General features: G+C 51.6%; 1 protein-coding gene, 1 long non-coding RNA gene and 1 other non-coding gene across 9 annotated transcripts in view; 1 reads left to right on the top strand and 2 right to left on the bottom strand.

Moving 5' to 3' along the window:
- The first annotated feature begins 34 nt into the window (after positions 1–34).
- On the top strand, positions 35–8,791 carry LOC123382786. Its single transcript, XR_006591737.1, has 2 exons — positions 35–1,085; positions 2,181–8,791. It is a non-coding gene; the product is annotated as an uncharacterized LOC123382786 (long non-coding RNA).
- Positions 587–658, bottom strand: TRNAP-CGG. The gene has a single exon. It is a non-coding gene; the product is annotated as a tRNA-Pro (tRNA).
- RCSD1 (RCSD domain containing 1) overlaps positions 4,963–13,725 on the bottom strand; it is a 76,198-nt gene continuing 67,435 nt past the window's right edge. For 6 of the 7 annotated variants that reach the window (XM_045048864.1, XM_011290867.4, XM_045048867.1 and 3 more), the window contains one exon: positions 4,963–8,657. In XM_045048864.1, the coding sequence (XP_044904799.1) occupies positions 8,625–8,657 (33 nt within the window). In that variant the 3' untranslated portion in view covers positions 4,963–8,624. The remainder of the gene's footprint in view (positions 8,658–13,725) is intronic. The other variant, XR_006591734.1, reaches the window with a different exon arrangement.

Genomic DNA, 13,725 nt, shown 5'->3' with positions numbered 1-13,725 from the left:
ATATGTTGGTGCAAAACACGAAATCGAGGTTTTGTTTTGTTTTTTTAACATTACACCCGATACCATGAAAAGACAACGTGAAAACGTAGAAAGTTTGAAGACATTTTAACACTTTGGAAACGCTGTCCCTACCCCGGCCAGTTCCCGACTCGCGCGCGTGGGCAAGGGACGCAGAGTTCCGTTCTCGGTTGCCCGCAGGTGTGGTTTAACCACGCCCCACCCCGCGCCCGTCCAGCCGCGGGCCGGGTGCTGGGCGTCGGCAGGTGGACGGCGCGCCCCTTCTCGAGGACCGACCAGTGCTCGGCGCCCTGCCCACGTGCGGCGGGGGTGTTGGGGGGCCCAGGACTCGGCACCAGGCGCCTCTCTTTCCCAGCGCGCGTGCTGTAAGGGCACAGCGGTTCTCCCCCCTTGCTCTCCGACGCACCGTGGCCATTTGGTACGAATGGATCCCATTCGATTTCTTGCTTCGCAAAACTGGGGGAATCAACATTCGAGCTCAAGGGACCAGAGCACTCTGTTTCATATAAGTGTGAGTAAGAAAAAAAGAATGAAAGGGTAAAGTGCGGAGGGAAAGAAAGAAAAGCCTGGGCTCGTCCGGGATTTGAACCCGGGACCTCTCGCACCCGAAGCGAGAATCATACCCCTAGACCAACGAGCCACTCTCGGCAGAGCGGCTCCCGGCGCCTCCCTTCAGCCTCGCCCCGCCTCTCGTCGCCTTTCCCGCCGACCCGACCTGCGACCTTTCTCCCACCGCCTGGACCGTGCACCCGCAGCGGTGGGCCTCGGAACGCCTCTCGCCTCAGCCAGACCACCCAGCGCCCGGGTCTACGCTGCACACGGCGTGGCGGCGGGCGCGGAGGCCGCGGCTGGGAGGGTGCGGGGCCCCGCGGGTGCCGGCCGCGCAGCGTCTCGCCGCCGTCAGTGCTCGCTGGGCGCGAGGGGACCGTCGCGCCTGGCTCAGCCTCCCGTTCGTGCCCTCGGACGGCAGCCCGCTGCTGAAAGCAGGCGGGCGGAGCGGGCGCGGAAGAAACCCCGGAGGAGGGTTAAGAGCTAACTTTCCCAGTGCTGCTTATGGGATCTTGCAGGTACGGAGCTCGCAGGATGTTCGCCACGTCCCGCCCGTAGGCACTACGGGTCGCCCTTTGCAAAGGAAACGCAGGCCCCCCACACGCCAGGTAGCTCGCTCGGGGCGGTGGGCTAGAAGGGCTTCGGAAGGGGCGGCAGGTGGGGCGGAGGCGAGAGGCGCCCAGACGGCTGCAGGGGCCTGGAGGACTTCCGGCCCGGGCGCCCCCTGCTGCGGGAGGGCGGGGCCTCGACTCGCCCCGCCCCCGGCGCCCCGCCCCCGGCGCCCCGCCCCCGGCGCCCCGCCCCCGGCGCCCCGCCCCCGGCGCCCCGCCCCCGGCACCCGCCTCTTCCCAGGGCTGCGGAGGGCCAGGTTCAGGACCCCAAGCTTCCTTTGAGTCGGGGTCCGTGGCAGCCGTTGCTCCGTAGCTGTCAGCTCTCCCGAGGGGTCAGTGTTCTTGCCCCTTCACCTTTTGGAAGCTCCCCGCTTCCCCCAGCTTCTCTGCTCTTCCCCTCTCCCTTCCTCCTGAGGCCAGCGGGCTCTTGGGGTGTCTCTCAGTGACTGAAGGTCAGGACCTGAGCTCACGCCCTTGGCGGGGGCGGAGGGACACAAGTGAAAAGCCCTCAAATCAGAGAGCAAAACTAAAAAACCTTTTTCATAACCGAATCTGGCCCAGTAGTGATCCCAGAGCCCTGCCCGAGGACGTGGCGGAGGAGGGCAGCCCGGCCAAGCCCTCCATTTGCTCTGATGGCCGGTCAGACTTTTAAGGACACCCTCTCCTTGTCTGAGGTTATCCTCCTCCTCCTGAGCCGAGGTTTCAGAGCTTCGAACTCCTTCGTAGTTTGAGGACAGGTTCGGGGTGCGGTGGGTTCAGGGGTGACCGCGGGGCGGGAGGAGCTCTCAGCAGAGTCCTGAGCGATCCGCTTTGCCCTCTCCTTGAGATGGTGCCTTCGCTGGGCTCACTCTGCCCTGCCTGAGCTGGAGCCCCCTCCTGGGGCTCATTCCTTCCCCTCGCCAGGTGCCATGGGAGGTAAGGCTGGAGGCCTCTCCTGCCTCTGCCGGTGTCCGCTCTCAAGGTTATTGTTGAATTTCCCACGCTTGCTTTCTCATCCCTTAGGCTGTCTGCCGTGACTTCAGAGGGCACCAGCGAGACAATGCAGCATGATCTCCTTCTTCTGTAAGGGACCCTAAGTGGTGTCCAACATTTCATCCATGTCAATGTGACTTGACTGACGCATCTGACCTTTTCCAGATTTCTAGGTGATTTCCTGAGGTGACATGGTCAAAGGAGGTGACCATGTCCTTTTTTGTCCTTTGACGACTTCTCCGGCTCTTGAAGCAATTCCATGCCAATGAGCTTAGCTTGGCTGGTTAGCAAGTAAGGTGGAAACTGGCGTGGAAGAAGGGGACTGGTGGTTCTTGGAGAACTTTGAACCCCGTGCTTTGATGTTTTAATTTTACTTAAGGGATTTGGGGGCATCAAGGCTTTTTGAGAATGACGGTAATGTTAGAAGTCCGACGGAAGAAAGATACCTTTGACTTGGGGTCAGATGCACGGGAGGAAGATGGGGAGATTAGAGAAGGTCCATTAAGAGATGATTAGAATAACGCTGGGAAGATGTCAGCCTTGAAACTGTGAACGGCTTGAAACATCACTTAGGTTCCTATTTTATGATTAACGGTTGTGTGCCACTGAATTCGGACCCAATCTAGACCTCAGCGGTGCAGCGTTGGTTCTGCCATGATGCGGTTACTCTTTGGAAATGAGAATACAATTTAATCATACGGCTCCGCCATTCAGAGGGACCTTCCTGCTCACTCGGCCCCCGGGACTGGACTCTCGACTGGGTGCCGAGCCTTGTTTGCTGCCTGTGAGGTTAGGCACCAACTGCCTCTCAGGCCACCGCAGTTGTCACAACTGGCAGATCTGCTTCACCGCTGCAGGCCATGTCCTGATCCAAACAGAAACTTGAATCTGCTCACACATGCGTCTTTTTCCAGGCTCCAGTCCAATATCCCATAGTAGCTTCAGCTACTTTTTACTAAACGCATCTCTGGGTTTCGATGCGGTTTCCCCTCGGTGACTCTTTTTCTGAGGTTTATCTCATGCCTTCCTCTGGATTTTGCAGTCCCTGGATCATCAGAAATGAATCTTTGGAGCTGCCTCGGCCTGAGCGTTTTCACTCCCAAGTTTTCACTTGATTTAAGCTTTGAGAGTGCACGAAGTCCTAGAGGGGATAGAAGTCCAAGGTCTAGATTGTGACAAGAACTGCCTTCTGCCAGAACACCATTTCCACCAGCGCATCTTATTTTCCTTCTGTTTCATACACACTTGGTCTTGCTCTGGAAGTTACTGGCTGGGGAGAAGAGGACAGAAGTGCACAGTTTCCATGGGCAAAAAGTGTGATTGTTCATGATAGTGTGTGACAAGGAAGAAAGATAGACAATTACATATCGTAAGATCTTAATTTTGTTACAACCAAGAATTAAAACAAAACAAATATATATATGTGTGTGTGTATATATATATATATACACACACACATATATATACACAGATTTAAAAACTAGAAAAATCCATAAAATCTTAACACCAGTGATTTCTAAGTAGAGGAATTACAATTTTTTGCTTATTTTTCTTTTCCTCCACAAGTTGTTTAAAATAAAGATGTACTGCTTTTATAATGAGGGAAAAAAATAAGGATAATGAGTATCTTGAAATCACAAAGGAACACAGAGGGCTTAAAACTTTCTTTGTGCTTGGTGGAAGACAGGAGATACAGAATCGGAGGCAATGCAAAACAGGCCCTTTGCTTTTTCATGCCAGCTGCTTCCAGAGGTGGTCAGTGAGTGACTGTCACCCCTGAGGGGCCAGGGGCAGCTGTGATGGGGACGTGCCCGGCACCATGCCACACCTGCGGCTTCCTTAGATAGTCCGACAGGAGTGACCAGTGTTGGAAGTCCTATTATTTTGAGTACCAGCCGTATATAATCATCCTAGAGTCTTGTTCTGAATGCTGGTACATTCCAGACAATTCCAGTACATTCCAGTACAATCCAGTCCACTCATTCTTTTAAAAAAGAGGCGGTTGAGAAGTGTGATAACTGACGTGACAGGTTTGCCTAAATTCAAGTGCTTTCCTGAAATCTGTATGTAAAACTACACCACGAAGGGCCAGAGTCATTACTTACGGGAGTACCCAGGGGGACTCTTGCTCATTTCGACCCCTTCCTTCTGCATCATGTGCCCCTCCTGGCATCTCCCTGGCAATGCCAGGACCAGGGTGTTGCAGCTCCCACAGAGAAGCCCACAACTTGCCAGGATTAGAAGGAATAAGAAGTCTTTTTGCTTCTGTTTTTGAGGGGGATGGTTTTGCCCTGGTGGCTCCCTTTTCACTGAGAAGCATGAAACATACTCGTTGTCTCCTCCTCCTCCGTGGGGTCTCAAAGAACCACGGTTTCCTGCCCCATTTGACCACAGTGGAGCCTCTCTGGAATTCCCACAGATTTGTGGGATTTGAGGGCAGAGCTGGAATAAACGTCTTCTCAGCAACCATAATCACCGGGGTTGGGACCTCACTGGACTGAGGGGGAACCTGGGTTACCCCAAGCAATATTGGGAGGTGAGAGAAGTGTGTCTCCTGCCCCTAGACTTTTCTATACCTTGCTCTTTTTTTCAACCCCATCCGGGGAGGATCTCAAGAACCAACTCAACCCAAGCGGGGATGACAAAGGAGACTTAAACTATTCCTTCTCTCAGGACATGCATTTTGATTGGGGAAGAAGACCGAAGCCAGTGGAATCAGGGGCTAATTATGACACTTCAGGCATCTGGTATCAGATAAGGGAGGTGTTGGGTAGCGATGGATGTTGAAAATAATCCTACTCCAGCTCTGAAATCAGTTCAATCATTCATTACTTAACAAATATTTATTGAGCACCTATAATGCATGAGGCACTATACACAATGAAGAACAATACAGACATCGTCTTTACCCTCATGAAGCTCCAGGTTAGCTCTGGACAAGCAATACATTATTCCATGAAATCATGAGACTCATTTTCACTGGTGGCTTATGAACAGAAATTCCATTTTATTTGAGTAGCGCTTGCATTTTGCTCAGTGGTCTTGGTATCTTCAGAAGTCATCTGGTCACACATCATATAGAAGCATTCTATTCATACTATTTTTACCTGGTCCGTAGAGCATCAAGTTGATTAAAACAAATTTAATTCTTTAGTAAACAATGGAATAGTAGTTCGGTGTATCTGGGATTTCCCTGTTGGACGCATCTGGCGTGTGTGTGTGTGTGTGTGTGTGTGTGTGTGTTTGCCTACCCAGCATAATTCCCTTTGGTAACAGCACCCCATTTGAGCTCTGCTGTTCCCATTCACAGTCCTTGCAGATTGCACAGGATTGACCCTTAGCTCCTGGCAGGGGTCAGGGTGGTGGTGTCATGTGACCCAGGCCTGGCCAATCTGAACTCTGCACCTCCTTGGTCACAGAGACTGGTTCAGCTAGGAACATGTGATCCACAGGGGCCTATAGAAAACCTTTTCAGGATTTCCTCCTCCCCCCCCCCCCCTTATCGGAAAAGAATCTGCTTTTTCCAATTGGTTTGCAGGTTTCCAATTGGTTTCCAATTGGTTTGAAGAGCCTGGTTGGGAATATGGCCAACACAGAGGAAAGCAGAGACCAAGGATGAGAGGTTTCTGACACTGAGTGTTGTATTTAGGCCTATCCACGGATTTGTATGTTACTCAGCATATAGGTAGAGAGAGAGAGAAAGGCAGGGGGAGAGAGGGAGAGAGAGGTTGATTCAATAGTTTTGTTTTTCATCAGCCAATTTTGGTTGGGCTTCTTTCATTAGCAACTGAAGGTCCCCATTCATTCAACTAAACTATTACACTCCCTAAAGTATTTAATCAAAAGAAGATGATGAGCCGATTGCCTGTCCACTGGTTTCTTCCTTTTATTGGACATATATTTATTGTCTAGTCTACTGATCACAGGCCCAAACCAACGTGGTTCAGGGTGACCTCAGTGAGGAGAGCGGAGGGCCCAGACCCCGGGGCTTCTTGTGGTCATCTGGTTATCTGGTTCCACATGCAACTAAAACAGTGTCACAGCCCCCTATTAAACACTGGCATATCCTTTCAAAGCAGCCGGGGTTTTTTCCTTGCTCCATTTCTGGAGAAAGGAAGGATACAGTTTAAAATTCAAGCTGGATGACAAAGGTACAGGAGGAGGGACTCTGCCCCCTTTCTTTAGCCTTGTAGCTGTGAAGAACCAGTGTTTTCTTTCAAGCCTATTAGGGAAGCCCGAAGGAAACACAATCTTCCTGGCCCGGTGAGGACCTGGAGCTGCCTAAGACAGCCATCGATTCCTTTGATCCTCCACTTTGAGATCCCAGATCTGCAAATGCAACACATAATCAGAGTTGTTTCGGGAAAGGAGAGTGATCACCAGCTGGCCTAGCCTGTGGCAGGACCCGAGGTTCTGAGGTTCCTGCACTTTGTGAACTCCCTGCTGAGAGCCCCCATCACTAATGACAACCTCTGGGAACAGGGTCTCTGTTTTCTCACAAAAGAGATTCAGGAATGTGACTAAGAGGGACCCAGGCAGACAGAAAGGTATTCTGACCCCATCACACCTGCTCCTTCAGTGTCACATTCCTGTCATTTTGTATTGCTCCTTACTCACCTGCTGCTGTAAGGTGTAGCCGCTCCAGACAAAAAATAGTTTCATCTTCACATCTACATCCCGTGCTTTCTGTTCCAGTCCTTTTTCAAGTCAAGGAAAGTGGCAGATGTCCCCTTTATGTCACACATGCTCATAATCATGCACACATTCACTAAACTCTGGTCTGAATATGCGTGCGTGTAGAAATAACCCAAAGACATATATAATAGTTTGTGGGGGGGGGGGTGTATACATCTCTGTTGATGATAGATAGATGATTGGATGGACAGATATACATTATATAGACCTCAAATTAACTGAAACACACATCTCTCCAAAATTCTGCAAAAACATAAAACTTCTAATATTGGGCTTGACTATGTTACAAGTTTTAGAAGATGCATGTATTTAAAAATAGTTTTGAAAAAATATATATCCCAAGTATTAACACTATTCTGGCATTAGGAAAACTGTAACAGGATGAAAACATAGAGGTACCAGCCGTGACATAAGGCCCTTTGTCTGGAGGACTATTTTCTGAGTCAGGGTAGGAGGTGGTCTAACAGGCTTCCAGAAAAACAACTGCCCGCCTACCTCATCAGCACAACGAGACACTGAAATACTCGAATCTGAGTAAGAACCAACCCTAAAGATTAAACATTTATGTGGATTGACCTCTTTGGGCACGAGTGCATCAAGAGGGGAGGAGGGTATTAGTCAAGGAACGGGTAGTCAGGCCCCTGTTCCTTGCAAAGCCCCTGCACTTTCCACAAAGAACATTAAAGCGAAAGCTACCCAGTGAGAACAGACTGAAGACCCAACCCTCCTCCCGAGTCTGGAAAGAGAAGCCTGGGCTTTGATTCCAGAGCAGCTTCCCAGGGAATCTAGGAAGGATGTTCTAGTTTTGTACCTTTCAAAATATGATGCTGAAAGCGCCTCCCAGGAAAGATCTACTCCATGCTCAAGATCTCCTCCTGGAAGTGCAAATCTCATCCCTCCAGGCCCAGAGGGCAGGCATCGTTAAGGTCTCCTTGCTCTGCACACAGCAAATGCAGCACACGGAGCCGTGAAACCTCTGGACATCTGCTTCTCCATGAGGTTTGCTCCCTGCCTCCACCTCCTCCCCACCCCCCCACCCTCGGCAGAAGAGGGACCGCTAAGCCTGTCACCTCCCAGTGTACCAACAACTAGAAAACTACCCAAAAGTAAAAGCTCCCTCTGGATGGAACAGATACCTATTTTTTTAATGTTGCAGTAAGTATCTCTTTCCAGTCCAAGGATTAAAAACTGGCTGGCCAGTTCAAATTTGGATGAAGCTGAGAGGTTGTCTCCGGGTCTTGATACAACGTAAGGTCTTCTGTAACTTATCGGATTTATATTTCCAGCGACACTATTTTCTTTTGTTCCTAGCCGGTCTGAAATTTGTTCTTACTTACATCTGAGAATCATAACAACTTGTCAGAACAGTAAAAAGGGCATCACTTTACACAAACAAAATCTGATTAGCTAAATCAGAATCCAGTTCCGACGTCAGCTGCAGGGACAGGTGGGTGTGGACAGGATTCGGGCCCCGCAGCTGACCAGTATTCCTGGGAGTTGTCACCACAGTAAATTGTTTTAAATAATTTTTGTTTGTCTGCTTTTAACCAAGTCCGGTAAGGGACACAAACTCAGGCTGATAAAAGGCTGCTGCCCTCTGCCGGATCTCTGTCTGCAAGGGGACGTTCAGCGTGGAGACCTGGAAAGAACACGCTCTGTCTTCAGGCTGCCTCCGACCCTCCACGAAATTCTGCTCTGGCTTCATTTGCTGCTACTACTCTTGCTGCTACTTCTAAAGAGAGGTCTCCAGCAGCTGCATCACTAGGCACAAGGAGCTCTTCACATTTTAGTGTCCTGGACAGGAGTGTCATCCTGTGAACAGAGGAGGAAAGAAGGAGTTAGGAAGAGAGGGTGGGGAAAATCCTCAGCACATCTTGGGGATGCCAGATCGAGCCATCATTGTACCACCAGTAGAAGGGACGGTAATAATAACGCTATGTGCTTGATGTAGTTTTTTTTTTTTTTTTTTTTTTTACATGCATCAACCCATTTATTCCTCACAAAAGCGACAGGAGTTAGGTGCTTCTATTAGCCCTGTTCTACAGGTGGGGCAATTAAGGCACAGAAAGGTCAAGTGACTTCTAGGCGCACACAGCTAGGAAGTAATGGAGTCAGGATTCAAAACCAAGGACCAGAGCTTGAGCCCTCAACTACTAGGTGACACTGCCTGTTCCTTGATGCCTGACTTCCCATGTCCTTCCTGCCCTAGCTTCTTACCCACTAAATTTCATCTTCCTGTTACACTGCTCCAAGATTTTTGGTGGCATAAAAGTGCAACAAGAACAGAAGGAATCGAAAAGAGAAGGTGGATACTTAGTAAAAGGATAGGAAAATAGCTATTTATCCAATACTCATCCAAAAGTATTAGTTTTAGCTCCTTCTGGGATGAGCCGGCCTTACCACCGTGAGTTCTCTGGCTGGGAAAGAGACATTTATGAACGCACCCGAGGCATCAGGTAGCATGTGCCGTCGGCCCCCCCAGTGCACTATACTGAGTGTGTGGAGGCGCCTGAGTCTCTGGGGGTGTTTGTCCCTGGGGCGGTCGGGGAAGGCCTATGGAAGGCCGAGATTCAGTGGGAGGATTTCCAGGTAGCAGTGAAGGTCACCTCGGTTGGGGGCGCAGGCGTTTCTGGTGGGGGGCGGAGGATGCATCGCATCTTGGGGAATGCAGGGTGCTGCGGGCCGGCTGGAGTCCTGCGCCATCACAGGGGAAAGGGAATGGATGGGGAGAGTTCAGCATGCTGAGGAGGGTGAACTCAAGCGGGATCAAAGGTTTTGCGGTAGGAGAGTAGCCACGGAGGTGGCATTTTCGGGATGATGAGCTTGGTGCTCGTGTACAGGGCGGGTCTGGAGACCAGGGATTCCGTTCGGAGTGGGTTGTGACTGCAGAGACAAGAAAGGGCAGAGCTGGGGCCACGGCGGAGATGGAGGGACAGCAGAAGGCACCAAATGGGAAACTCCCTGAGACCCAGATGATTAGGCAGGGAGGTGGGAGAAATTAAGTACCTCATCAGCAGGAACGCTTAAAGAGAACAAGGGAAACCAGTAGAACCCTTTGGCTTCCAGCAGAACACAAGTGAAGACACAGCAAGCAGGAGGAGTTTGGTTCTGGGTGTGAGGGGCTGGCAGGCATCCGAGCACAGCGCCCTGTCCGTGTGGGGTTGGGACACAGGCCAGGCTGGTGCTAAGCAGTCAGGAGCGGCCCAGTGGCTGGTGGTGAGGCCCAACCTTAGGGGTCAGTCACAAAACACAACAGCTAGAGTGTGGGAGCCGGGGCTGAGGACAGAATGTGGCAGCTCTTCTTTAGGAGGGGGAGGGAGGGAGGCTGGCTGGGTGGCCCAGCGCTGACGGACACTGGTGGGAGGGAGGTGGCTTCCGGGGCAGGTTGGCAGCATCAGCCCCTTGGCAGAGGTGAGGATGACCAGTCTTTGGTGGCACTTAGAGCTTCAATTCTTAGTTCAGAGCAAGACCACAAGGGGAAGCAAATGAGAGGGAGACAGAGCGATAGGGGAGGGGCAGACTTGGGGGCTATTTCTTTAGGACTGGGCAGATCAGAACATGTCTGTAGGCAGAAGGGGGTGAGCTAGTGAGGGGCTAGAAACCTGGAACACATGGATGGATGAAATCCCCAGTGTCACCCTCACTTAAAATGCACAGACACACACTACAAGCGTCCTGTAAAAATGTCCAGCAACTGGCATTTGGGGGAAGCCAGATCACAGCAGATGGGGGTTCGTCTGAGCAAGTAGGGACCTGTTCTCGGATTCACACGCTGAGGGTCTGAGGCAGGGAGCACCCCGGCTCCTCTTCCTTTCAGTCACCTAGGAGGTGAGGTCGTCTGCAGAGCGGGAGGGGCTGGGGGAGGAGTAACTGAGGAATGTGGGTGAAGACTGGCTCAGCCCGGTTGGTAAGAGTTCCTAATAGATCCAGGCAGCATGGCCGTGTGAATTGCACAGTGACATGCACGAGTCTCGGCAAAGAAGGTGGTGCGACGGTGGCTTAGCTTTGCAGATTAGAGAGAGAGGAGGTCAATGGGAAGAGGGCAATGAAGAGGGCACCCGGGTGGCTCAGTCCATTGAGCGTCCGACTCTTGATTTCGGCTCAGGTCATGACCCCAGGGTTGTGGGATCGAGCCTTGGCGAGGAGCTTGCTTATGATTCTTTCCCTCTGCCCCTCTCCCCCACCCACATGCACTGTCTCTAAAATAAAAAATAATTGGGGCGCCTGGGTGGCTCAGTCGGCTGAGCGTCCGACTTCGGCTCAGGTCATGATCTCGCGGTCCGTGAGTTCGAGCCCCGTGTCGGGCTCTGTGCTGACAGCTCAGAGCCTGGAGCCTGTTTCAGATTCTGTGTCTCCCTCTCTCTCTGCCCCTCCCGTTCATGCTCTGTCTCTCCCTGTCTCAAAAATAAATAAATGTTAAAAAAAATTTTTTTTTTAAATAAAAAATAAAATAAAACAAAATAAATGAGGGTAATGAAGGTGCAGGATAGCACTGAAGTGCCAGCCATGGACCTGGTCCCTGTGACCCCCACCCCGAGTTCTCAGTGTAGGACAGGTGCTAAGGGAGGGGCTGAAGAGGAAAAGCACAGGAGTGTGTTCCCAAGTGAGGAGAGACAGGCCAAGAACTGAGGCTCGGAGACCTGCCCACTTAACCAGGAGGGAAAAGTAAACAGAGTTCTAAAGGCAGGGGAGGCCCAGGAGAAGGTGGTATCTCATCAGCTGAGGGAGAAAGGAATTTCGAATCAAATCCTGAGAGATCAAGGAGAATGCCCGGGAGAAGCAGTGGGACCAGGCAGCGAGGAAGCCGGCACTTTTCGGTCCTACGAAGTCTTGAATGTGACGTCAAACGTCCTGAGTGTCGTCCTTGAGGTAAGTTTATCTCTGGCATCACCTGAGCGCCCTGCACGGTACTGGGTACGTAACAAGCATCGGAGAACCACTTGTTCAGTTTATTTACAGTGTGGGAGCCGGATCTCACTCGGTGCCCTCTTTCCGGGGGCGCTTTGCCTGTCAACAGAAGCCCGTGTTGTGATTTGATACAGCCAGCCTGTTCCAGGACTGGAGTTCCCAGAATGGCTCATTCTTTAAGCACCAAGTGTTACAATACTTGTGAGGGGCTGGGTCACAGGCGGTTAACCCTCCACAGCACCGATGCCGCGGGCCTACTGAGGCGGCCTTCCCCTGCTCTCTCTTGAAGGAGTCGCTCCGTCCTCTGTGCCTCACACAGGGCTGCCGTCCCTGGGAAGAATCACATTTATTCCCATCTTGTCTTTGTTCATCTCTTTATCTGTCGTCATTATTGGGAGGGGCAGAGAGGATGGGAGTCGACACGCCTCCCGGGATACAGGAATCCGCGGATGTGCAGAGATGCTGTGTGATGTAGCTTATTCTGATGACTAGAGCCCGTGTCCGTCATGTCAACACTGAGACCTTGGACAAGGTCATGTCCCCTCCTGGAGCTTCAGCTCCTTCCTCTCGAAAACCAGGAGGTTGGAGGAAGGGTGTCAAAGTGTTGTGCCTCCGTGACAGGTGACAGGTCAGGAGGGGGAGAAGGACAGAGAGGTGGGGGGTGGGGAGCTACTCTTTGGGACCCAGGCTTGGGTTTGGAAGCAGAGCGCTCGTGAGGGTGCGGGCATCCGGCTCCCTCCCCAGGGCTGTCAGATACAAGTGACCTGAGAGGTCCAGGTGAGCCTGTCCCAAAGCTCCCAGAGCTTCTGCAGGAAGCCTTCTCTACCTGAGACCTCCCTGAAGCTTTTCCACCAGGGTGACTTCCTAACCCTTCGAGACTAGAAGATGCTGCCAGTGAGACGGGAAGCTCTCCTGGGAAGACAGGCGCCTCCTAGCCTGAAAATGAGAGGCAGCAGCCACTGGCAGGTGGCCACGTGGACTCAGTGGCTTCAGCGTCAAAAAGAAGTGAGGATCTGAGGGGCACCGAGGTGGCTCAGTCGGTTGGGTGTCCGACTTTGGCTTAGTTTGTGATCACACGGTTCGTCAGTTCGAGCCCCGCATCGGGCTCTCTGCTGTCGGTGCGGAGCCTGCTTTGGATCCTCTGTCCCTTTCTCTCTGCCCTTCAACCTGCTTACACTCTCTCTCAAAAATAAACAAACATTAAAAAAAAAAAGTCCGTATCCGAGGCACGTGTTTGCGTTCTGGACACCTGGTGGAGGTCTCCAGGTGACAGGATCAGATCATGCGTTTATAATGGACGGTGTTAAAGAAACATGAAGCATCTTTGTCTAACAGCCCAGCCAGAGGGGTCTTAGTCATACCTCAAGAGTCTTTGGGACTCACACCTTCTCTCTTGGGTGGGAATAACGTGAGGGTCCCCGGTGAGTTCCCCTGCCCCCAAACACATCAACCCCTCTGATACGTCTAGTTCTATCATTAGAGATTATTTCTTTTGGGTCAAGCAGTTTTCTCCTTTTTAAAAATTCGTTCATTCACTCAACAAATATACTTTTTAAGAACTACAATGTTCTGGGTTTAGTGGCAAATGCTGGGGATCGGTGACGGGGAAAAAGTAGGGAGAGATGATAAGAAAATAAGTAAGAGCGTGTCAAATAGTGACACACACCGTGATGGCAAAGTGGAACAGTGGATGAGAGCAGCCGAGTGGTCAAGACAGGCCCGAGGGACATCCGAAGGATGGGTGGGAAGCGTCCCAAGTGGGGGGACAACCGGGACAGAGCTCTGAGCAGGGAGTGAGCTTGGTATAGTTGAAGAACCAAATGACCACTGATGTGGCTAAAGCACAGTGAGGGGAAGGATCAGGGGCACCTGAGAGCAGCAGGGCCTCACAAAGGGTTTGGATTTACTTTGAGTGCACTGGGATATCGTGGGACAGGGGATGGGGAGGCGTAGTGGGATGCACACCCAGAGA

This window comes from Felis catus, chromosome F1 (assembly GCF_018350175.1).
Source record: "Felis catus isolate Fca126 chromosome F1, F.catus_Fca126_mat1.0, whole genome shotgun sequence".
In the NCBI taxonomy this organism is placed as follows: domain Eukaryota; kingdom Metazoa; phylum Chordata; class Mammalia; order Carnivora; family Felidae; genus Felis; species Felis catus.
The sequence above is the reverse complement of the archived record's forward strand: the minus strand, read 5'-3'. Positions and strand labels throughout refer to the sequence as shown.